The 24,655-nt window shown below is 36.3% G+C and overlaps 1 protein-coding gene across 1 annotated transcript; it reads left to right on the top strand.

Moving 5' to 3' along the window:
- The first annotated feature begins 918 nt into the window (after positions 1-918).
- Positions 919-22,861, top strand: LOC129281693 (wings apart-like protein homolog). The gene is made up of 14 exons (XM_064113409.1): positions 919-930; positions 1,979-2,155; positions 4,457-4,593; positions 5,928-6,039; positions 7,017-7,265; positions 8,337-8,448; positions 9,085-9,265; positions 9,729-9,880; positions 11,183-11,298; positions 12,618-12,794; positions 17,675-17,873; positions 19,427-19,515; positions 20,042-20,137; positions 20,951-22,861. The coding sequence occupies exons 1-14, from the start codon at positions 919-921 to the stop codon at positions 21,014-21,016; spliced, it is 1,875 nt and encodes a 624-aa protein (XP_063969479.1). The 3' UTR covers positions 21,017-22,861.
- The last annotated feature ends 1,794 nt before the right edge of the window (positions 22,862-24,655 follow it).

Here is a 24,655-nt window from a genome sequence, read left to right as displayed (position 1 = left end):
TTTTTTGAGAGCCGAAACACACGTGATGCGCACTGGATCGGCCTGAATCCGAGGAGAAACAGCATTGGAATGAAAGTCGTCTAAACCCAGATTCTGTGGTATTGTGATTCATGTTAGTGTTTTGAATCATGATTCAAATCATGATTCTGGCCTGAGTTGAGGTCGTATAAATGCAGCCAAAGCATGTTCCTGATGTTAATATCCAATACAAATGTTTTTACATGTACATGTACCTGTATATATATTTTCTCTATATATTTTATTTATTATTTGTTTAAAAACAGGGAAGCCCATTCAACAATGTGTTGGTCTCCCATGGGGGCCCTGTGACAATGTACATAGCATAACATATCAGTTATAACAATTCATTTACATAGCAACATCATAAGAGAGGCATAAATAAATTAGTATGTACATGTGAAGGAAATAAGGAAACATACAATTAACAATAAAAGTACAATGATTTAAAAAAGCAGATAACTTGAAATTATTAAGATGTGTATTGTTACAATTAGCCAAAATCTGTAAAATTAAGAAAGTAAGCTGAAGTTGTGAGTCAAACAAAAATATCAAAATATATAAGAGATTGAGGTACAGCTTGAAAAGAAGAATGCTTATTGGTCATGACTAGCTAATGCTAAATGCTTCGAATGAAATTCAAATGAGGCAAGGCTAATTTGAGATCTCATTTCAGTTGGTAGGTTGTTATATAGGGAAGGGCCGTCATAGCATAATGCATTTTTACGGTATTCTGTGCCACTTTTAGGGAGTACTAGGTCGCCTCTTGCTGATTGTCAGGTGTTAATACATGTACGTACATGTACATGTGTGCCTACTTGTCTAGCTTTGAACATGCATTTTTAGGAATCATATTGTAGGAAGTAATGTTTTTGTATGGTTTCAACTTTCAATCAAAATATGAATCAGGATGTGAGTTTTGGATTAAAGGTCACTATTAAGTCAATCATATTTGCCGAAGTGGATACTTAAAAAGGGGGATAGGACTGCTTATTACAGTAACTGGCCATGGAATCAAACGGCATACTTTAATTCGTCCGGATTTTGTTGGATGCAAATTCCTAGTAGAACAACAAGTATTAATGTACATTTACATTATGTTCTTTGTACACTTGACAAAATATGAACATTTTGTAACTGACAAGATTCTTATGAATAGTGCAACATTTAACTTCTGAACAGGTTTTATTTTGTTCTTTTTGTTTCTACTTAGCTTGGGTTTAATACTGTATACAGATATATTGTTTATAAAAAGTTTGTGCAAAGGTTTCAATTCTGGAATATAATTTTTCATCAAATTTGTTTTCTTTGAATTCCATCCCTGAATATCATGGTAACAATCCTATTATCCTAGGGTTGAGTGAAGTCAGATATATTTCTTGCTTCCAATGGCATCACAGATATGAGTCTAGTACATACATGTAGAGTACATTCACAAAGTCACAGAATGGAAACATGGAAAAACACTGAATTCATGGATTTTCAATTTCCCAACAAATTTTTTGCTTTTTCATATCATCGAGTTAAATCCTTTTACAAAATTGAATACCGGTAATGGATAAATTATGGCAATTTGTATTCCTTCATTTTCTTCACTTCATAATACCTGCAATGTCCTCTGTTAACAGAGGCTGCCTTGTTATGCATTCTTTTGTGGGTGCCGGGTAAAAGGCTGTCTCATGCCCGCACTGTTGAAAAATTGAAATCTATAAAAATGCTTTTAAGAAGCTACACCCAGTGCTGGAAATATAATCTAATCTATGTTCTATGTAGCCAAAGCTAGGAATCAATTGTGCAAATTATCTTTTGTTTTGCAATGTGCACCTTGAAGGTATTTTAGTTACACAACCTTTTTACAAGGAACATAATGTGTGCATACAAGATAATTCTATTAATGCAATTTTAATCTTGTAACTGATGACTTAAGGAATCTTTATCTCTTTATTTCATTTTTCTCCAGGATGAGTTTAGTGGTCCCACTTCCTCTACCAACCAAGGGCCTCTCCCATCCAAACCTGCCCCATTTAGGAGTGATGGTAAACAGAGGGCTAGTGGGCTAACCAAGCAGACAGTCTACCCCAAGAAGGTCAACCACTCCGTAGTCACATCCCTCAAATGCAAAAAGGGCGACAAGAAGGTTAGTTCATTTCTGTTTTTGTGAAAGATTTCACATATTTGACCTGTATTATAAGATATAAAGAAATATGATTGCATGCCGAGGGTTGGTGAGTTGACCAGGCAACCGGTTTACGCAAAGAAAGTCAATTACTCTAATTACTGCCCTCAAATTCAAAACGAGGGAGAAAATTGTTATTTTGATTTTGATTTTTGTCTCACCTGCATAGCAGAGTGAGACTATAGGCGCCGCTTTTCCGACGGCGACGGCGACGGCGGCGTCAACACCAAATCTTAACCTGAGGTTAAGTTTTTGAAATGACAGCATAACTTAGAAAGTATATGGACCTAGTTCATGAAACTTGGCCATAAGGTTAATCAAGTATTACTGAACATCCTGCCTGAGTTTCATGTCACATGACCAAGGTCAAAGGTCATTTAGGGTCAATGAACTTAGACCATGTTGGGGGAATCAACATCAAAATCTTAACCTAAGGTTAAGTTTTTGAAATGTCATCATAACTTAGAAAATATATGGACCTAGTTCATGAAACTTATACATAAGGTTAATCAAGTATCACTGAACATCCTGCATGAGTTTCACGTCACATGACCAAGGTCAAAGGTCATTTAGGGTCAATGAACTTTGGCCGAATTGGGGGTATCTGTTGAATTACCATCATAACTTTGAAAGTTTATGGATCTGATTCATGAAACTTAGACATAATAGTAATCAAGTATTACTGAACATCCTGTGCAAGTTTCAGGTCACATGATCAAGGTCAAAGGTCATTTAGGGTCAATGAACTTTGGCCAAATTGGGGTATTTGTTGAATTACAGCCATAAATTTGAAAGTGTGTTGGTCTAGTTCATAAAACTTGGACATAATAGTAATCAAGTATCACTGAACATCCTGTGCGAGTTTCAGGTCACATGATCAAGGTCAAAGGTCATGTAAGGTCAAAGAACTTTGGCCACGTTGGGGGTATTTGTTGAATTGCCATCATATCTCTATAAGTGTATTGGTCTAGTTCATAAAACGTGGAAATAAGAGTAACCAAGTATCACTGAACATCTTGTGCGAGTTATAGTAGTTTTCAAAATCAGCACTGCTGCTATATTGAATCGCGTGATGCAGGTGAGACGGCCAGAGGCATTCCACTTGTTGTTTAATTCATGTGTCCTCAGGCCTTCAATTTCAATATTATTAGGACAAGACCACTGTTATATGACCCCATTCTCAGTATACTTTCTTGAACTGGAGCCCGTAACACAAAGCTTAGCAATGATTGTAGAACATTTTTCTACAATTGATTCCATAGACCACAATGTACTATCAATCATAAAAATCAAGCGTACGATTTTTGTGTTACGGGACCCAGGTTTCTCTTCAACAAGTTTATGAAACTAGTTTAGAACATCGCTTTGCTAGCGTTCCCATCTGATTACCCAAAAGTTTTCAAACCACTTCATGTAAAGCGTTCTTGTAGCTACAGGAACGCTCTCAGTGGGGTCACTCTACACACAGTGTGTGGAGTAGCGTGCCCAAGATTTGCTTCCCGAAGAACGGTTGTGTCTTCACTTATGCTTCAACTAGTTTCACGATGCAAAGTGGTCTTGAAAACCACATCGTGAGGTGGTTTTCCAAGTTGGTTTGGAAGATCGCCTCCAAGACCGTTTTGAGCATTCCCATTACTACTGTAGCTTCCTCTATTTTAATTTTAGGACTGTAATGACATTGGGGTCTTGTTGTAACAAACGGCATTAATAGAAAGGGCATCAAAGATATCCCAGACAAAGAGAGGGGCATTGATCCCAGTTAATAGGGCATCTTAAGGCCATGGTCTTGGTGGCCTTATAAGCTAGGAATCAGTCATGAAATTGAAATCAAATAAATTAAGAGGCTTTAATAGGAGAAATTATAATTTGTAAACAAATTTTCGGCATTACTCCTATGTGTTTACGATCACATGCTCGATCTATAATGAAAATCATAAGTCAGAAAAAATTGGAGCCAGTGTGATTTGAACCTGCCATCTACTGCTTGCCGGGCAGCAACTCAACCACCAGGCTATTCTGGTTCATGGCTCTGTTTCTGACTTATGATTTTCATTACAGATCGAGCATGCGATCTGAAAAACATAGGAGTAATGCCGAAAATTTGTTTACAAATTGAAATCAATTGTGAAATTGGAATCAATCATGAAATTGAAATCAATTGTGAAATTATAATCAACGACAACTGGCTGTGATGGCACAAGATTATCATAGATGTCAACTGAATATCACAATATTTTTTGCTGCTCCCTTTTGTTTGAGCAGCTCTATACCGTTGTACGTCATGTAAAGGGAGCTTCAGACTGTCAAGAGTCGGGTGAGAGTCAGCAATATGCAGATGACATTGAGTACCTTATGGACGGTCTAAAGGGCACAGAGAATGTTGGAACCCGCTGTCTCAGGTGAGATTAATTTGAATACCGATTCCATTTTGATATGATCTTAATCTGCAAGACTGAGGCAAGTTTTTTTTTGCTCCAGTGTGAATGAGGCCTTGATCTATTGCCAGAGTGCTGTGTTGGTCAAGGCCTCTCTAGAACTCTGTATGCTTATTGCTGTAACTCTCTTTCTTAAAGGACAAGTCCACCCCAACAAAAAGTTGATTCGTATAAAAAGAGAAAAAACCAACAAGCATAACACTGAAAATTTCATCAAAATCAGATATGAAATAAGAAAGTTATGACATTTTTAAATTTCGCTTAATTTCTCAAAACAGTAGTATGCTTATCCTGGTGGGTATGCAAATGAGGTGACTGATGACGTCATCCACTCACTATTTCTTTTGTATATTATTATATGCAATAGGGAATATTCTAATTTTCTCCTCATTGTCAAGTGAAATAATGATTAATTCTTCACTGAACATGTGGAATTAGAAATGTTTAATACTATATCAAGTTGGTCATTATTGACAAATCTGTAAAAAATGAAACATTGTATAATTCAAACAATAAAAAAACAAAATAAATAATGAGTGAGGGACATCGACTGTCTCATTTGCATGTCACTGAGTTGTGCATATCACTGTTTTGCGAAAAAAGTGGGAAACTTTACAATGTCATAACTTTCTTATTTTACATCCGATTTTGATGAAATTTCCAGCGTTATGCTAGTTTGATTTTTCTCTATTTATTCAAATCAATATTTTGCTGGGGTGGACTTGACCTTTTAATTTGATCTAGAGGGGAAGTTCACCCTGACAATAAGTTGTTTTAATTTAAAAAAAAAAAGAAAGTTAGAGCTAAATTTGTGAAGGTGGGGGAGCTGCTGGCATATGCTGTCACAAATGAAGAACATAAACAATTTTTTTTTTTGTAATTCATGTTTTATTGATCCTTTTCATCAAAATATACATAACAAAACATACATGATATAATGGATCACATATATAAGTTCAGATGACGTTGGCATATAAAATAACATGTCTAACATACAAAATAGTATATAATAAAAAACATATGTTTGTATACAACAACACAAACATAAACAATTACAACTCTTATATTCTTTATTGGATATTCATCAAATGCCTTCACCAATGACCATAATGATCAACCACTAATTTTCTGTCTTTTTTATCTGAAAAATATCAACCAACTTACCAACATACTGATAGAAAATAGTCAAATGCATATCATATATAACTAGTACATATTGTTTTTTCGCTGAATTTCTTCATTATTTAGTCATCTTCCATGTTAAATGAACTTTTCTTGTTTGTGTTTTGATCGTTTAGTACGATGGGTTTTGTAGAGAAGTGTTCAGTACCTCAATTCAGAATGCACATGAGAGCGCATGGGACCATTGCTAAGGTCTTTGGAAAACTACAAGATGCCGCCCAAGATCCAGTGAGTATATTATTACACTGCTTGTTTTTATATTTTGCTGCTCCCATTTGTTTGAGCAGCTCTATACCGTTGTACGTCATGTAAAGGGAGCTTCAGACTGTCAAGAGTCCGGTGAGAGTCAGCAATATGCAGATGACATTGAGTACCTTATGGACGGTCTAAAGGGCACAGAGAATGTCTCTTATGCAACCGTTTTTAGCAGTCATTTCTATGTAATGAAATTTCAAACTCATTAACTGAATTCTAGTTTGCCCTGTATATATATAGATTGTTTCAATACTGAAACACTCTAGTTATATATGTTTGTGTATTTGGCAAATCATTCTGGAAAATATCGTGTTGGTTAGTGATAATAAAATAGGATCTTTTTACTTGCACTGTAGTTTAGTTTGTTCAACTGCACTTAATGTCACGTGTTTTTGTGATTGCGGCCTCAGTCAAGTATGCCTATACTCTATAAAGAGAATTGTACTCAACGGAAGAAGAAGAAGAAGAAAATTATCCTGGGATTGTGACTGTAGACAGATTTTTTTCAGACAGAATAAATATATTTATCAATGTGTGTTTATATATGTTTGAGATTTTCTATATTCCCCGTTTTAGTCTATATTTTTTCTATTTCATGATGTTTAATTCACTTGAACTCTGTCAGAAGTTAAGAAATCTAGATTTGTTATGATATGGTTACAATTGATATTAATTTAAAAAAAGATATTCTCTCAAAATTATTGATCAATACAACAGCTTAAGGCTTGATTGTAAAAGAAGTAGTCCATTTTATTTGCAGTCATGATAAACATACAGGTTGTTCCTATGTCTCTTCTGCAACTGTTTGTAGCAGTCATTTCTATGTAATGAAATTTCAAACTCATTAACTGAATTCTAGTTTGCCCTGTATATATATAGATTGTTTAAATACTGAAACAGTCTGGATTGATTAGATTTCTAATATCATTTCTTCACTACCCACATAACAGTGTCTTGGACTCTGCACGGCGGGTCTGATGTACATGTTGAGCCGGGACCGTCTAAACATGGACCTGGACCGTGACAGTCTGTGGCTCCTGGTCCGTCTCCTGAGTAAAGACACGGCTCATCGGATCCATCAGTTAGATCCCAGTCAACAAGCTGAGTATAAGAAAGTCCAGGAGAAGCTCTGGGCAGTCTTCACAGAGCTTCCTAAAGCTAGCAACAGCCTGGGTGACATCGAGACCAGTGATCTTTCGGTAAGTTCTACCCAAGTAACTGATTGACTTTATTCATTGTCTTGAATTGAAAAGAAGTGGCAACCATCCGCAACATATATATGCATGTAGATCAGTTTTCACAAGAGAGCCAAAAGCCATCTTTGAAAACTATAAAGACTGGGTGTAGAAACCTTAGAAGAATGAGTTCAATCAGTCTTTACGTAAGAGTGTAATATCTATTTATTTATTTCCACATTCCAATAACAAAAGTATATACAAGTGTAATCATTTTTCTCAGCATAACATAAGCTAATGACATAAAGAATAACATATGCATACATACATTCTAACAATCTACTTGAAATATATATATACCTGATAAATTTCTTTTTTTCTAAATTATTAAAACAAATAGCAGAAAACAAAATATATACATATATTGACATTATACATTTTGGAATTTGGGAGACCTCCATCTTAAGCTTAGAGCTTGAAATTGATAAAGGCCTCGAAAGGGAAGGAAAACCAGACAAACAGTGCAATAACGGAAATGTTACTGGACTCATGATCTTTTGGTCCAACTTTGAGTACTGCTGTGGTGCCTTTCACCTTTGACAAGTTAGGAATGTACATTTGCCACTTAAGATTCAAGCTTGAAGTAATTCCTGAAATTCTTTTAAACATTGAAATTGATAATAATGTTGATGATGGTGATGAATGCAATGATAAATGTAATGATGATGATGACGATGAAGATGCTGCTGCTGACGGTGATGGTGATGACGATGGTGATCGTGATGACGACAGTGAAGGTGATGGTGATGGGGATGGTAATGATGGGGATAATGGTGATGATGATGGTGATGATGATGATGGTGGTGGTAGTGGTGGTGGTTGTGATGTTGATGGTAGTAGTGATGATGATAATGATGGTGATGATGCTGACGATGACGATGATGATAACATCTATTTTTCTTGCTCTTAATAAAAAAAATGTCTAAGTACTTAACATCACCCTATCTGAGCCGGGGTGAAAAATTAACTTTTCTATGTGTTCTCTTTAAATTCAAAATCATAATCATTTTTTCATTTTCTTTTGTTTTTTAACAGAATGGTCATCTTGCCATGGAATCTCTGTTATCACTAACATCAAAACGAGCTGGAGAATGGTTCAAGGAGGAACTGAGGTTAGCTGGAGGACTTGAACACATAGCACAAACAGGTTAATATTTCATTGTAATCGATTCGACCCTTCTTTCATGGCTGTGGTAAACCTTGCAATGGTTCAACCCTTAATACCGGGTAAGACTTTCTTTGCCGTTTTCTGGCTGGAGGGTGGGGGGTGCATCATCTTGGTTGCTGATAGCGTGAGATCACGAAAATTTGCTTAATGGTAATGTTTGATGTAATTTACAAGTTGTATGGCCATTTTTTTTCTGGAATAGGATTTTAATTTATATGAATTAAATATGCTAATTTGCTGATGTTAAGAAAAAAAAGTTAAATGTTGGCAGCTACATGTATACCTTTTCACTTTCCTTTTTTTCTCCTTCATCCTAAAACTTTGATTTGTGATTCCGTTGATAGTGGTATCATCTGCTCTGAGCTTGAGTCCTGTAACTGGTCGTATGGAAGGAGAGAATCTTGTCCTATTTAAGACTATGAATAGATGTACACCTTTTATTACAACCTAAAATCTTTAATATTTGATTCCCTTGATAGTGATATCAGCTGCTCTGAGCTTGAGTCCTGTAACTGGTCGTATGGAAGGAGAGAAACTAATCCTGTTTAAAGACTATGAATAGATGAACACCTTTTATTACAACTTAAAAACTTTAATATTTGATTCCCTTGATAGTGATATCAGCTGCTCTGAGCCTGAGTCCTGTAACTGGTCGTATGGAAGGAGAGAACCTAGTCCTGTTTAAGACTATGAATAGATGTCTACGTGTCCTGGAGAATGTGACCTTCATGAATAATGAGAATCAACAGTATCTTCTAGAACTCAAGGGATGTGGGTTAGTCAAGGCTGTCGGAAAGTAAGTAATTTCTTGTCATTATACATATTTCCATCAACTCTAAGTAAAAAAAAAGAAGTAAAATGTGTATAAAAAGGACAAATGATAGGTATAATAATTAATATATTGATACTTAGATAGATTTTAATGGATTTTATCGAAATCATGTCATAGTTATTAACTTAAATGAACATGGATTACTAATTAAAAGAATTATAAAATATTGATAAAAATAATATTGGACATGAAGGAGTGCACATAAATTTGATCTAAATATATATATATTGATCCTTAACAATATCACTATCATTATAATCTGTTTGCTTTTAAAATCATAATCATAAAGCAATGCAAAGGTGTGAAATTCATTATCTTGAATGATTTGTTTAACCAGAGACCCAGCTCTACAATTTGTTGAGACATGTGTTTACCTATTTGCTCCAAATGGATATTATTAATCTGTTTATTATATCACTCTTAATAGGGCATTACGAATGTGTGAGAACCAGCTTGAGTTATGCGGAGAGCCAGAGGTTCATGTCATCAAGAAATTAGACAGCTATGGTCTACATGCTATCTTACATCAGGGATTGCTAGCAACGCTCAGATTATTACTCAATATATCACATGATAACGGTGAGTAAGGATTCTCTTGAGTCTTTATCAATACCATACATGCAAGCTATTTGCACATAAGATTTTCTGCTAGAGGTATTTTTTTAGTGTACCCAACTGGACATGGCAGGTTTTCTTTTGGGGATGTTTTAGAATCATTTGATGAATCAACTCTGAACGAGGCTCACATGCATCACAAAATGCTGTTGACGTACTATCCAAAAGAGGTGCATTTCAATATGTTTCCCCATCACATGAAATTATTAGGTAGAAGCAATGTAGGGAATTCCTCTTTTTTCCAAAGGATCCTGTACACACATAAACTCCTTAACAAAAAGTTATGACATTATTCCTTACTTACCGGGGGGGTCAATTTGATCCTCGACAATTTTCGAGGCATTTTTTTACCGCGCCGCTCGCCGAATTTTTACTTTCAAGTCTTGTGCATCTTTTGAGACCAAATTTGTGATGCCTGGGTTCGCGGTTCGTGTAAGTGCATGTCAGACCCAAAATTGCTCAAAAATGTGATTCCATGTAAAAAGTCAATGCAAGTTGTGTTTTTCAACCAAAAATCATGAATGTATGATTTTTACTTTTGTTGATTTAAATGGATTTATATTATGCTATTTATGATTACAAATGTGTCCCTGACAAAGTTCATAGAAAAAAACCCCAAAAACCAAAGGTTTGAAAAACAAAGAACATTGAAATACATAGGAAATTAATTATGTTTTGGCAATTTGTTTTTAGATATTTGTTATAAATGTTAAAATTTAGCATTCTATTAATTATATAAAGTGGGTTAAAGGCAAAAACATACACAAAAAACAAATTTACTCCAAATTTCATATGCTTATTTGCATGATTACTAAAAAGAATGTAACAATTAATTTTTCGAAAATTTTACTATATAGTCTTGTAGTTTACATCCGGCTCTATGTGCGTGCAAATATTCGCAACAATTGCGCAATCAGCAGCCAAGATCTGAAGAGGGGGGGGGGGGGCAAATTGACTCCCCCCACTGGGCCCCCAGAATATCCCGGTCTGGTCCCAGTTACATTAGGGTCAATGTATTCTCAGAGTTGAGATTTACTGCATCACATCAATCACAGCTCTTTATAAGACAGCCCAGGAGTCCTCCCTTTTCTGACTTACCTTTCACTCGTATGTTATAGTTGTTTGGATTCTGCCTCAAAAGTCAATATACATGTAGTCTGTGTGGTTTCCTTCTATACCTTTGATTCCAGTGTTTTATTTAAATGTATATTTTGTCAATAAAGTTGAACTGTATTGTATTGAATACTTATGTTTGTATTGTTTCAGAATGGGGTAGTATGAAGGTAGGAGAGCAAGAAGGTCTTATGTTGACCACTTTACAATGTGTCTTACAGATGCCTCAATATATCTGCAAGGATCAACGATTTGATGTATTAGTCCTGGTGAGTTTTAACCCTTAATAAACTGGGGGGGTCAATTTGACCCCCCCGAAAAATTTCGTCACTAAGCCGTCGCGCGAAATTTGTTGACCGCGCCGCTCGCTGGCTTTTTACTTTCAAGTCTTGCGCATCTTTTGAGACCAAATTTACGACGCCCGGGTACGTGTTTCCAAAATTACGCAACATTTTGTAAGTGCATGTCAGACCCAAAATTGCTCAAAAATGTGATTCTGTGTACAAAGTCGATGCAAATAATGTTTTTCAACCAAAAATCATAAATGTATGATTATTTTTACTTTTGTTGGTTTAAATGGATTTATTTTATGCTATTTTTGATCGCAAAAGCGTCCCCGACAAAGTTCATCGGAGAAAACAATAAAACTCAAAGGTTTGAAAAAACGAAGAAATACATAAGAATTTAAAAAACAATAAAATACATAAGAAATTAATTATATTTTTGCAAATTTTTTTGTAGATATTTGTTAGAAATGTAATTTTTGATACTCCCACCAAAATTAGCATTCTATTAGCTATATAAATTGAGTAAAGGCAAAAACATACTAAAAAAACAAATTTAGGGCAAATTTCATCGCTTTGCATAATTGATTAATAAAAAATAAAAAAATTTAATTTTTTCAAAATTTTACTATACAGTCTTGCAGTTTACATCCGGCTCTACGCACGTGCAAATTTTCGTGGCGATCGAGCAATCAGTGGCCCAGTATATTCTGGTCCGAAATAGCCCAGTTTAGATATGGTTAAGTTAAGTCCATTGGTCTGTATTCTGAAGTCTGGTTTACTTTAGGCCATGGTCTAAATCTGTGCTTAAATTATGGGAAGCTGAAAACCTAAAAAATTATTTAGGATTGTTGGTTCTTATGTTAACTGTGCTCATTCATCATGCTTTGTGGTGAGGGAAATTATTTCAGCAATTATTCCTAAATATTCATGAATGACTTGAGAGTCAAATGAGCTGATGAATTGAACCTGTACTGTTAGAGATTTGTTTCGCAATTGGCTATCCATAGTTTACAGCACAACTTTTCACCAGATTCTAGATTAAAGCCAAGCTCAGAATACTGTAACATATATCCATATTGTTCAATCGAACTGAATCACAAACATTCTTTTGCCTGCTGCATCTCCTCAAGGGGTTGGTTTCACAAGACCAGTGTCAGTCTTAGTTGTGGACATCCAATAAAAATATGGTTATTTAGTTATTTTAACATATTATTGCAGATTATTCAAGAAGTTAAACCTTTTGATGGTATTGAGTTCTCAAAGCTGATCATAATCATTCCTCGTTGATGGTTTCTTGACAGAGTCTTGGTCTGCTGATAAACCTGGTTGAACACAGCCCCGCAAACACCAGGAAACTCATCTCGATGAAAACCCAAAGATCGTTCGATTCCCAAAGCCAAAGAAGTCAAGAGAATTCATCATCGGAAGAGGGCGGGTCGGAAGCAGAGGTGGTCACTTCACTGGAAGCCTTGGTTCAGGTGAGCTTGGAAAACACTTACAGTGTAAAAACTCTCACAGTAATCTTCACACTGTATCCGTTACTCAGTAGTCCTAAAGCAGCCACCAACCTCGTAAAGCACCATCTTGAATCCGCAACTACTCAAATCTGGCCTGGTCGGTGTTTCATAAAGCTGTTCATAAGATACGAATGACTTTACGCACGACTGGTTATCCTTTCTTACGCCCTTAACCATCGCCAATGAATATACCATTTACCACAAGAAAGGATCACCAGTCGTTTTAAAAGTAGCTCTTAATTTACGAACAGCTATATGAAACGGCCCCCTGGAGATCTAAGTTACTGCCATACTGGAGCTGGCAGACTGGAACTTCAAAAAGAGTACGAGTACGAGTGTCACAAACTTTAAAATACAAGAATTTTCGTACAGACATTACCTTGTATTTTCTCCTAGAATCTAGGCCTACTATGACAGCAAACTTCAGTCTTCAGAGATAGGTGGATGTTTCATTAAGCTGTTCGTAAGATACGAATGACTTTACGCATGACTGGTGATCCTTTCTTGTGCTATGTCATATCCCTATATAATTGATTTATGACCTAAGAGCATGTTCCAGTCGTGTGTAAAGTCGTGCGTAACTTTACGAACAGCTGTATGAAACACCCACCAGGTTCCTAACCTATATTACATAATTCTGAGCAGTGTAATCTTGTAATATAGACCCCCTTGAATGATAACACACTACTCAGTATGTTCATACCATGATAATTATGTTACCAAGTAGCAAAACAAATATCCCTCCCCCGTCTCAAAACATCTAGTTTCTCCACACAAATAAATTACAGGCAAATTTATTATTTTGTATCATTAAAGGACAAGTCCAAAATTGATTTGAATAAAAAGAGAAAAATCCAACAAGCATAGCACTGAAAAATTCATCAAAATTGGATGTAAAATAAGTAAGTTATGACATTTTTAAGTTTGGCTTAATTTGAAATAACAGTTTTATGCACATCCTGGTCAGTATGCAAATGAGGAGACTGATGACGTCATACACTCAATATTTCTTTTGTATTTTATTATATGAAATATTCTAATTTTCTCATTGTTAAGTGAAACAACGATTAATTCCTCCCTGAACATGTGGAATTAGCTTTGTTTAATATGGTTCAGTAAAGTTGGTCCTTATTGTCAAATCTGTAAAAAATTAAATATTGTTTGATTCAAACAATAAAAAAACAAAAGAAATAGTGATTGAGGGACATCATCGACTCTCTCATTTGCATGTCACTGTTTTGTGAAAAATAAGCAGAACTTCAAAATGTCATTACTTTCTTATTTTGCATCCGATTTCGGTGAAATTTTCAGCGCTATGCTAGTTTGATTTTTCTATATTTATTCAAATCAACATTTTTCTGGGGTGGACTTGTCCTTTAATAATTGTTATAAATCTGGATATGTTCCTGCTAAACGGGGATGGCCGGATTCACTGCACCAAGCCTTGAAATAAGCGGGCGCTGAGCGCAAATTCGCGCTCATAAAGCCATCAATTGCGCCCATAAAGCCACAAAATCATCAAAATTTTGACGACCGGGCGCAAATATTTTCCAGGTAATTGCGCCCGCCGTGAGTGAGCAGTGAAGCCATATCATACATGTAATTTAAATATCTGAAAAGTTAAAATCAAGTAACTTTCAATTTACGATAAACACAGTTTGAAATTGCCAAGTGCGTCTTTTTTTCTGTACCATAAAAAGTGAGCTACGTCCGTCTTTTTTTCCTGTAATACATGTGCGCGCGTGCTTCCGGTAGCGGTTTTTCTATACTTCACCATGTGCAATTTCTAATGCACACATTTCCAATTGGGATATCACAATTCTGCGATATAGTAATTCGAATTGCACAGGAGATAAATCCCTGTTTTTCACAGCACATACGATGTGCGAGTCTTTTATCCTCACAGTCGCCGACTTTGCTTGTCAAAACGGAGCCTTAATAATCCAAAATCACTTAGCTTATAGTTGTGAATTGTAGCTTTTTAATTTCTTTCTTGGAGAGGGGTAAATATCAGACAATAAATCATCAAGCAAGGCTCTATCTAAAAAAAAAATAGGAGGATGCCGTGCACTTGAGTGTGGTGTTAGCTTGCCAGTTTGAGCTCATGTTCTCTGCCAGAGCTCTGGGTGAGAATTCTATCAGTAATGGCCTAAGTGATGGTGATTTTCCGTTTCAGATAGAGTTTAGATTTCATGTTAATTTTTGAAAACTGTCAAAAAACTTGATGATTTCTTCATTGTGATGAATATTTAAGTTATTGATGAATACATTTTCACCGAATTTAGACTCTCCCAGAATGAAAGGCATTTTCTGTGGAGATCTGCGTTTTCAAATAACTTGTGAAAAACTTAAGGTATACATTAACCTACAATACATGTACATAGCCTGTGGCTACATGTATGTGCTGGAATTGGAATAGACTGAGTTAGGTTTGATTTCATTTCTTCATTTCTTTAACATAATTTATATGCAATCCAAGTGCACCTCACAGTCACAATCACACACAAACACTCACCCACACCCGTGATTCTAACCATGAAAAAAACCTTGAAAATTATTATTTTTTCTAAATTTATTATTATTTGATCTGAATTCGCTCTTTCTCCATCTCTCTCTCTTTTTTTATATTTTTATTTTATTCATTTATTTATATATATATTTTTTTTTGGGGGGGGTTCATTGATCATGGTTCATTAAAGATGAAAAATGAATAAGCCCATGTGTGTGTGGTTGTAAAGGGGATGCGGAGTGAGGGTGTCAAAACACACTTAAACATTTAAATCTGATTTCTTAAATGTTTGAATAAGCCTAATACTGTAAGCATGCTATTCATGTACTAATGAAAAAATTGCAGGAACTGCGCTTACTATGAACAAATTTGCGGTGTGGTTCACCGTTATATATATTTGTTTTAAATTGCCCCCGGTTCCTGTAAAAAGCCCGTGAGTCGGTGGCAATTAAAAAAAAAATAGCCCCCGGCTCACAGGTGCTTATTTCAAGGCTTGCACCGCACACCTGTGGCAATCGCCCTTACCCTTCAGTCACTTTGCACAATTCTTTACATCCTCTATCCTCAACCCAACCCACCTCCCTTCATTCTTCACTTGCTTCCTCCTTGCCGCCTTTGGCCGTCTCCTCCTCCTGGTTAGGGATGACTTGTTTATGACCCTTTTCCTGGGATCCCGTTGAGTATAAAATCAGGGATGCCAGAGTTCCGGCTATAGCCTGAATTCCGGCTTTTTCATTTTTCCGACCTTAAGTTCCGGCTGGTCGAGTTTTCTCAGGCCGGACAGAACTGTCATCGGCCAGATCCGGCCGTCAATGAGATGTCTATGCTCCGTACGGCCGTTATATGTACCTAAGCTATTGTGCAAGAAAAAATCCTGTGATATAATGGAATTAGACTCGTACAAGCCGGTCAGTTAAACGCTAGTTTTAATCAAGGTTTTTTTGTGCGCGTGTGTGTATATGGTCGCATTACGCTAGACTGCACTGTATGTATGTGATTGGTGTTGACTGATCGCCATACATTATAACGTGTATGGATTGTGAACGTAACTTTGAATTGGAGAAAACGACTGTATTTGAGTCTAGTGTAATACCAATGCGATAAGTGGCATGGGCTGCATGGCTATGTGTTCGCTGCGCGATGAGTATGCCTACACCGGCCGTACACAGTGTTTTCGCGCTCCCGTTCAATTCACGTTGTTATTTTGAGCTGATTCTCCGTTTCGATTGTGGATTTAATCACAATTTTTCAACAAGTATGGATGTTGAAAGAGGAACCAACATTAAGCAAATAGACAGTTGAATCAAGAACAAATTCCAGTGGAAGTGGTTGGAGAACAAAGACAATAGTGGAAAGTTTCTCTCGGATTATTTTCGCAAAATCGATGTCGCTGGTAAAGCACGATGTATTGTTTAATTATGTTCTTGTAGACTTCATCAAGACATAAATATTTTTCATGAATTAATTTTAAGTTGAGGCTCTGCAACATAAAAAAATGCCCAAAACTTGAGCTAAATTTTTGGGAAAATGATCCCTTAAATAGGCTCAGATTGCATCAGAGACCATTTAGAACCCTAGAGCTTGGACCCTGGACCCCGGCCGAATGGGACTTTGTGCTTCACGCTCGTCATGTGCGCTTCGCGCACATAATTTACCTTCCAAAAAAAGTTCAGGCCCTGGGACCATTTGCCACTGGCATCCCTGATAAAATTAATGCAGTGCGTACAACAGCTGCTCTGCAAAAGCCAGGGTAATTATGCTGCATTCTGGGTTCCCAGCCCATCAGGGAAAATTATTTTACTTTTTTCCAGTCAGGGAGAAATCTGGGAATTTGATCGAAAATACCTCAAATCAGGGGAAAATACCTCAATTGAGGGGAAAATCAGGGAATTTTAACCAGCCCAAAAGTCGAAAGCACGGTAGTCAGTCAGACTCTGTTATATTTTGTTGCATATCCAAACATCCATTGAATGACTGGTTATTGCGGTATTAATTAGTTTTACGTCATGGTGTTTATACTGAAAATACATGTAATTCACTGCAACAACTTAGAAAACATCCAAATCTGGGAATGGGTTTAAATAATTATCAGGGAATTTTTAAATTTCATCAGGGAATTTTGTTTTCTTGAAAAGCTGGGAACCTTGTACATTTCTGTAGAGCACTTAGATACTGAAGTAAGTGTCAAGTGCTATTGAAGCAAGTATAATTCATTATTATTATAAGATATGTTTTATTATTGTGAGGTATGTCATACAAAAAAATTACACAATGCTGAATTGGAGTTGTTTGATATTCATTATTGTATCCCCCACTTGTGTGTCATCCTTAGCTATTCCTACAACGGCAGCAGGCGGCGCTCAAGGCAGAAAGCCAATCAGAGGAAGAAATGATGGGGGAGGAGCCGGAGGAGTGGTCTGTTGCCCATAGCGACCCATTAGACTGGATAACGATAGAGAGGGATTCTGGGAAGGGTAATCAAAATGGCCCCCAGCCGACAGAAGAAGAGATCAAGTCGTCAGTCAGAAAAGGTAACACTTTTCAATTAACCTCTAAACTTAAATCTGACTAAACCTCAACTGTTGGCATATCCTCTTTTGAACGCTTTTTCCCTCTTGTTTGCCTCTCCATGTTAGCAATTGATCCTCGTACGTCCCATTTCAAGTGTATATTGAAATTCTTAGTTTGGCTCGAATCGAGTATCCCTTTCCAGAGAATTTTTATTTTCTTTTTTGTATGGACAATATGGGCCATAGGATCTTTTGATGTATAATTAGAACATATATTACCCTTCTGTCACTATCTACATGCTTCCTGCTAGCTGTAGAACTGAAAATTTCATTTTATTTCAAGAATAGTAAGACTATAAAACAATTCAAACGTTCGCATAAACGATACTTCCTGATTACCCAGCCATGGCATGTTTTCCTTCAGCAAGAAATTTATCCACATTGTGCTCAACCCAGGTGAGGTGAATGGGCACTCGGTAGGATTTATTCCTTGAATGCTTTGGCGCCTATAAGGCGGCTCAGCTACAGCCGGGTAATGATATATTACCAAGTATCATGCGCATTAGAGTATATGCAGTTATAGTAGTTGCCCTATACAAATGGAACATTATTATTACTTAACCTGATTAATTCAGATTTAATTCATTTACGATATGTTCCCCTTCTTCGTTCTTTCTTTTCTGTCTTGCCCTTCTTTATTTGTATCATACATTGTAACCATTTGTGTAACTTAATCTTTGTATGTTTACTTACTGTAAGGCATCATTACTTATGCTTTTATGATCCTTCACATAGCCCTATTGATTTGTATTGAATAATTGTATTGTAATGATTTTTATGAATTGCTGTGTTTTTAAAGCTAAATGACAGTAGTTGCAGTAAAATACTGATTTCGTGAGAAAGTCTGTAAAAGCAAGGTTAAGTATTACTATATCATCGTGGATCTAGATCTGGTACAGTTACATAAACTGTACTTTGTGAAATCATAATATCTAAGCTAAAAAACGATCACACTGGAGTTCGCCAACACAGATGCACACGTGGGACAGTGTATTATTATTGCTGGAATAAAGACCCGATGGAAGTGACAGAATCCGCGCTTATTTTGCTTATTTCTCAGCAATTACACAATTCCTTCCAGAATCCTTTGGCACATATTTTTTATTCATACAAACAGACACTTTGGTGATCATTATATTAAATTCTGTAAAAAGTCATTTTTAGATCGTCCCCACAATTGGAATTTATCTTTAAAGTGGAAATAATAATAATAATAATAATATAGGGTATTTATATTGCGCACATATCCACCTTGTTAGGTGCTCAAGGCGCTCCTATATTACCCGGCTAAGCTAGGCGTTCATAGCGCACACAGCTTTGAAATATAGATTGAATGAAAGAAAATAAACCTGTAAGGTTTTTCACATATGAATTTTAATTGTATTCCATGTGAACATCAAGTGTTAATGTAGAGGTTTCTCAGCCCCTTCGGCATGTGTTTGATGTTGAAGGGACCACGAACCCTAAGTTGTTTATCGTTTTCATCATTTATAATGTCTCTTTTTATTATACAGCCCTCCATTCTGCAGGGAAACACATGGAAGATAGTATAGTTGCTTCCTACACGGCCCTCTTACTTGGATGTTTGTTACGAGAAAACAATGTAAGTAGTTATAGGAGAGATAAAACAAGTGAAGTAGCTAAACACCTCAAATGCCCTAACCTCAATGAGCATTGTAGCCCAAAAGGATGCAGGCTCTGATTAAAAAATGACTAAAATTATGTTTACATCCCCAGTATGGCAACTACCATGGTAACGGCTCAGCAGCCAATCAAAATCAAGGTTCCCATTTAAGTCTTTGTGAAGTGGGCCCCTGATGGCTGCAAATAAGCCTTTTATGCATGTGACATCATAATCTCACAGCGCCCTCCCTCAGAGGATATAGGAATATGTGCAAAGGGAGTTGTCAGAGATGTGCCAGCTACAGATGGCATGTAAGGCAATGGTACTGACCTCTAAGATGGCAGCGCGATGACGTCTATGCAAGGTCCATAGATAGGCTTTGCAATTGTTATGCCAAGATATTGCCAAATATCTGACATTCATTTGTACTTGTAGATGATGAGCATGAAAGAAGAAGATCTGATTCACTATTCAAATACCCTCTCTCTCTTTATTTTTATATCAGTTGAATGTTGCGAGTGTACGGGACTGCCTTCCTGATGGTGACTTCACGTGTATGGTGGACATGCTGAAGAAATTCTTGTCTTTCATTGAATTAACGGTGAGTACATGTCAAAATAATGATAAATAAGCTGGAGCTATAAGATCATCCTAAGCCAGTGCTTCTCGTATTGTTTTTTTTTTCTTTTTTAATCTCAAAGCCCAACTTCAACTTCTTTGAATCTTTTAAGGCCCACACTCATCCTTATATTTTGCCTATTGCACAGAATTTTTAATGAGAAAAATACAAGAGACTAAAAGTATGAAAAACTACAGCAATTTCTGGTAATAATTTGAATCACATGATTTTCCACCAGTGCCCATATCCAATTTCATACAGAAATTCCTGATTTCTAACACAATCAAATTGCATTGACGGTGATAGACCCGTATGAATGTTGATTTTATATCGATTTTATGTGATTTCAAAGTTAGTTAGAATCCCTTTGTCAATTTTAAAAATATTTTGGCTGACCCTGCACCCAACATCTACCAAAGAGACTGGTTGAGGAGCCCTGCCTAAAGTCTTCTACATCTGTAATACATATAGAAATATGATAATTGTTTAAATTAACGCTGCCACGGGCATGCGCAAATGAGTGAAACTCCTTGCTCGGCTGAGCACCTTAAACCAAGATGAACAGTATTGTTCAGCGCATGCTTGGTTGCTCAGCAAGTGGTTAGCAATAGCCGAAAGCTTCAGTATGTCCGTTTTTAAAGCTATTTTGCGGTACCAAACACTTATAAATTAGGAGTAGTTTTCCTTTATCGTTTTTGAGTTGGACGTTGGGATCGGCTAGATAGAGGTAACCCTTCAAAGGAGACGATTGTATTTTGTTAATTCTGTCTTTAATTTTCTTTTTCCAATCTTCAGAACGCTGCTGGAAACACTGGTAGCAAAAGTATATCCAAAGTAATTGAGGTCTTGGAATGCTTCTAGATGACCCACACGCACACCAAAGCAGCTCCAGAATGAACGTTATCTCCACAGAGGAGTATGTCACTACTAATTGGTCTTCCAGTAACCCCAGATATGGTCTTGCTTTATGAACCAAGTCCCCCTCCTTCCTCCTAAGGTACAAAGAGAGGGAGAGGGAGAGAGAAAGAAAAGGGAACCTTGCAGTTAACCTTTAAAGGTTCTCAAAGAGTTTTTAGGCTGCCTTGCATTTGAGTGATTGCTACGGTGAAGGGGCGTTTCTCTTACAGAGTCCGGGAGGAGGGATGAGGAACATGTTTAGTTTAGGATCAAATGACCCTAGGATAGGATGTTTAGCTCAATAGGTCCTGTGGTTGCTAAGGTAACCATCACAGGTTCTCTAATATGCCTTGCATTTGGGAGATTGTTAAGATGAAAGGATGTTCCTCTTTGAGATTATGGAAGGGGTTTAAGGAGGAACATTGATGTTTATTCTAGTTAAGGATCAAATGACCCTCGAATAGGATGTTAAGCTCCATAGGTCCTCTGGTCGTGAGATGACCATCACTGGTTCTCAAAGACGCTTTGCATTTGGGAGATTGCTAGGATAAAGAGGTGTTTCTTTTACAGAATATGAGATGAGGTGTGAGGAGCATTGATGATTGGTTTGTGATCATATGACCTTAGATTAAGATATGAATCTGTAGGTCCTCTGGCTATAAGAGTCAATATGGTAAATAGAAATAAAGGTGTCTTAATCACTACTTCAGCTGGACTGACTTAGCACTCTCTCAGCTAGGTTTAGGGGGAAGGGGTGTTGGTAATTTTTTTTTTCTCTAACGTTTGTTGTAAGATCATAAGACCCTAGATTAGGATGTGAAGCTGTTGAGGTCCTCTGGTTGGCCGAGGACTAGTAAAATAGTTGGTTTGGGAAGGAGAAACGAAGGTGTCTTTAATCAGCAGTCTAGCTGGTCTAACTTTGTATTTTCTCAGCTGTAATGTCAATGTTGCAAAGGGGATGGGGTGAGTGTTTTTCTGTAATCAATGCGATGTTTAAGATCATGTTACCCTAGGATAGGATGTAAAACTACAGGTCATAAGGTTGCCTTTGATAGGGATTCATTTAATGCTAGAGCGGTTTCTCTCTCACTTGAGAGTTGGTGCATGTAGAAGATATGAGGGCGTCTGCATTTGTAGGGTCTTTGATAGCTATCACTTGGTGCTATACCAGGAACATCCACTACTTTGACGAGGTTGTGGGGTGATCTCAAACCACCTTGTTTGTTCTTGGTGGTGTGGGGCGGGGGGATGGTGAGTGTTTATATCTGCAAAGTTATATGCCCCACAGATAGGACTGGGAACTAGTTATCTTGGTCAGTAAAATGAATGAATTCCTATTTTTGGCCACATCTGGGTACCGTTCTGATACTACATTCTTTGGCTTTGTATAGGGAGCACTTGGTCTTATTCCTGGTTGAATTATTGCCTTTGTTCGGGCTAGCCAAGATACCATTTTCCCCTAGTATTCACTGCTTTCCGAAAGCTAATGATTTGTAAAATTTGACAATTGTGTGATAAGGAAATCAGACATGTTTTGTGTCCGGACCCTTTTGCATTAAATTTATTATGGTATCTTGAGTTTGATTGGCTGTTGGGCTATGTTTCCATGGTAACTACAGTTGGATGGCTTACAATAACAGTATTTTTTTGTGTAACAGGATCCGAAACATTGACTTGAGAATGAAGATATTGCAACAGATATGCTTGTTGATTATAAAGTGCTTTGGTTTTGAATTATGTTCCTTAAAAGAACTTTTGTATAGAGATAAGTGATTGACATTTTGATTTGAGATTGAGTTGTATATTTTATATTTTGATCGTCATTAATTGCAGATATTTTAGGAGGAAACTTATTTTGATTTATTAGATTGTTAAAGTTTGGCAGCATTGATTTGGATTGATAAGAATAAATTTAAATATGAGACATTTTGTCATTTTTCTAAAAAAAAGAAATTTTATTAATCTAATTAATCTAATTATACTAAATTATACTTTATGATTGCGAGAAAAAAAAGTTTGATGTTGATAAAGAAGTGATTACTATTCAGATTTTGTATTTTCCAATTGGGCAATATTGGTTCCATATCATTTTAATTTCTGAAATAAATAAGAAAGTTGCGTTGTCATTTTTTCTTAAAATTCAAATATAATTTAATGCTCGATAAACTTTGAATATCCGCTTGTTGGAAGTCGATACAAACGGGAAGTAGGGTCTTTTTGTTTCAACAGAATTGCAGTAGATGAATTATATAAATTATCTTGGTAAATTTTGATAAGATATGTTGCTGCACCTCAATTCAAATGGGTGCTACACTGGTCATGAACAAGGTGAGGTTACTGGATACGAATGGCTGTCAGTTTGGTCACTGCAGTAGAACTTTGGATTATCATTTTGAGCTCTAAGAATGTCAAATCTGGCAGAAAATACTAGAATTGTCTTTTATTGATATGAATGGATGAATAAATGCCAAGTCCACCAAGATAGAAGTTATGTTGAATATAGGAGCTGTCATAGAAATATATCTATCATCATTGCGAATGAAGAAAAACAAAAACGGAAATCACCAACCAAATTCATCAAAATAATTCACCATGATAAGATTTCAGGTGAATTAGAAAATCATTTTTGTAACTGTGCAAAAACATGGACAGTATGCATAGAATAAGAAATGAAGTATGGTTATTTCATAAGCTTGCTTTGCCTGATAAGAAAATTCAAATATTCATTTCTTATAGATGTGTATAAATAATCTGTCCCCTGTTACACAAGTTGCATTGATAATGATGCTACACATTCCATGGTAAGTCTAATCACGCTTCACATTCTTGCAGTAGAAAATTGAAATATTTGGATTTTCATGATGAAATGCATGCAAGAGTGATTTTTATTTCATTGGCTTAACTCGTATGTATACAGCTATGATATGCATATAACTGTTGTCTGATTCAATGCAAAACTTCATATCCAGTTTTGAATTTGATTTTCTTGACTGCCTGTTTTATTTGATTGTATTGTTTCAATTTAACTCAAGTCCCAATTCCAGTCTCTTATTCTATCAACTTAGATTTTGGATGGATTTGGCTTTTGAAGATTGGTTAACCCAGTATTAACTGAATCATATTATTCCCTGAAATTTTGTAGAGAGATCACCTGGTTCCAGTATGAAAGGGGTTAAGAGTGATATTGTACAAAAGGTAATGCCAAGCAGGAGGAGGGATGGGAAGGGGGAGGGGTGGAAACAGAGGATGGGTGGGATGGGAGAAGTTTGAGGGAGGTAAGCAGAATAGAAATTAATTCTTAAGGGAGAATCTGCCCAGAATGAATATTTTGACTTTTGTGGCTTTCTCCCATTAGATAAATTCTATACATAAAAACTTTGGCCTTAGAATTCATGAAAAAAAAAGTGTAAAGGAATGCGAAAAGAGAGGTTTATGGAAGGTATTTTGTAAAGTTTCTGTGAATCCATGTTCCAATGTGAGCGAATGTGAACTTGCTATATGATGTATTTGAACATAATGTAACATACAGCCTTTTGAATCTTGGTTGATTGTACACAATTTTGTATGCTCACTCGGTTTTTTTGTACAGTTGGAGAAGTAAAG

The sequence above is a fragment of the Lytechinus pictus genome, chromosome 18, assembly GCF_037042905.1.
Source record: "Lytechinus pictus isolate F3 Inbred chromosome 18, Lp3.0, whole genome shotgun sequence".
Taxonomy (NCBI): Eukaryota; Metazoa; Echinodermata; class Echinoidea; order Temnopleuroida; family Toxopneustidae; genus Lytechinus; species Lytechinus pictus.
Note: the sequence above shows the minus strand (reverse complement) of the source record. Positions and strands in the feature narration are given on the sequence as shown.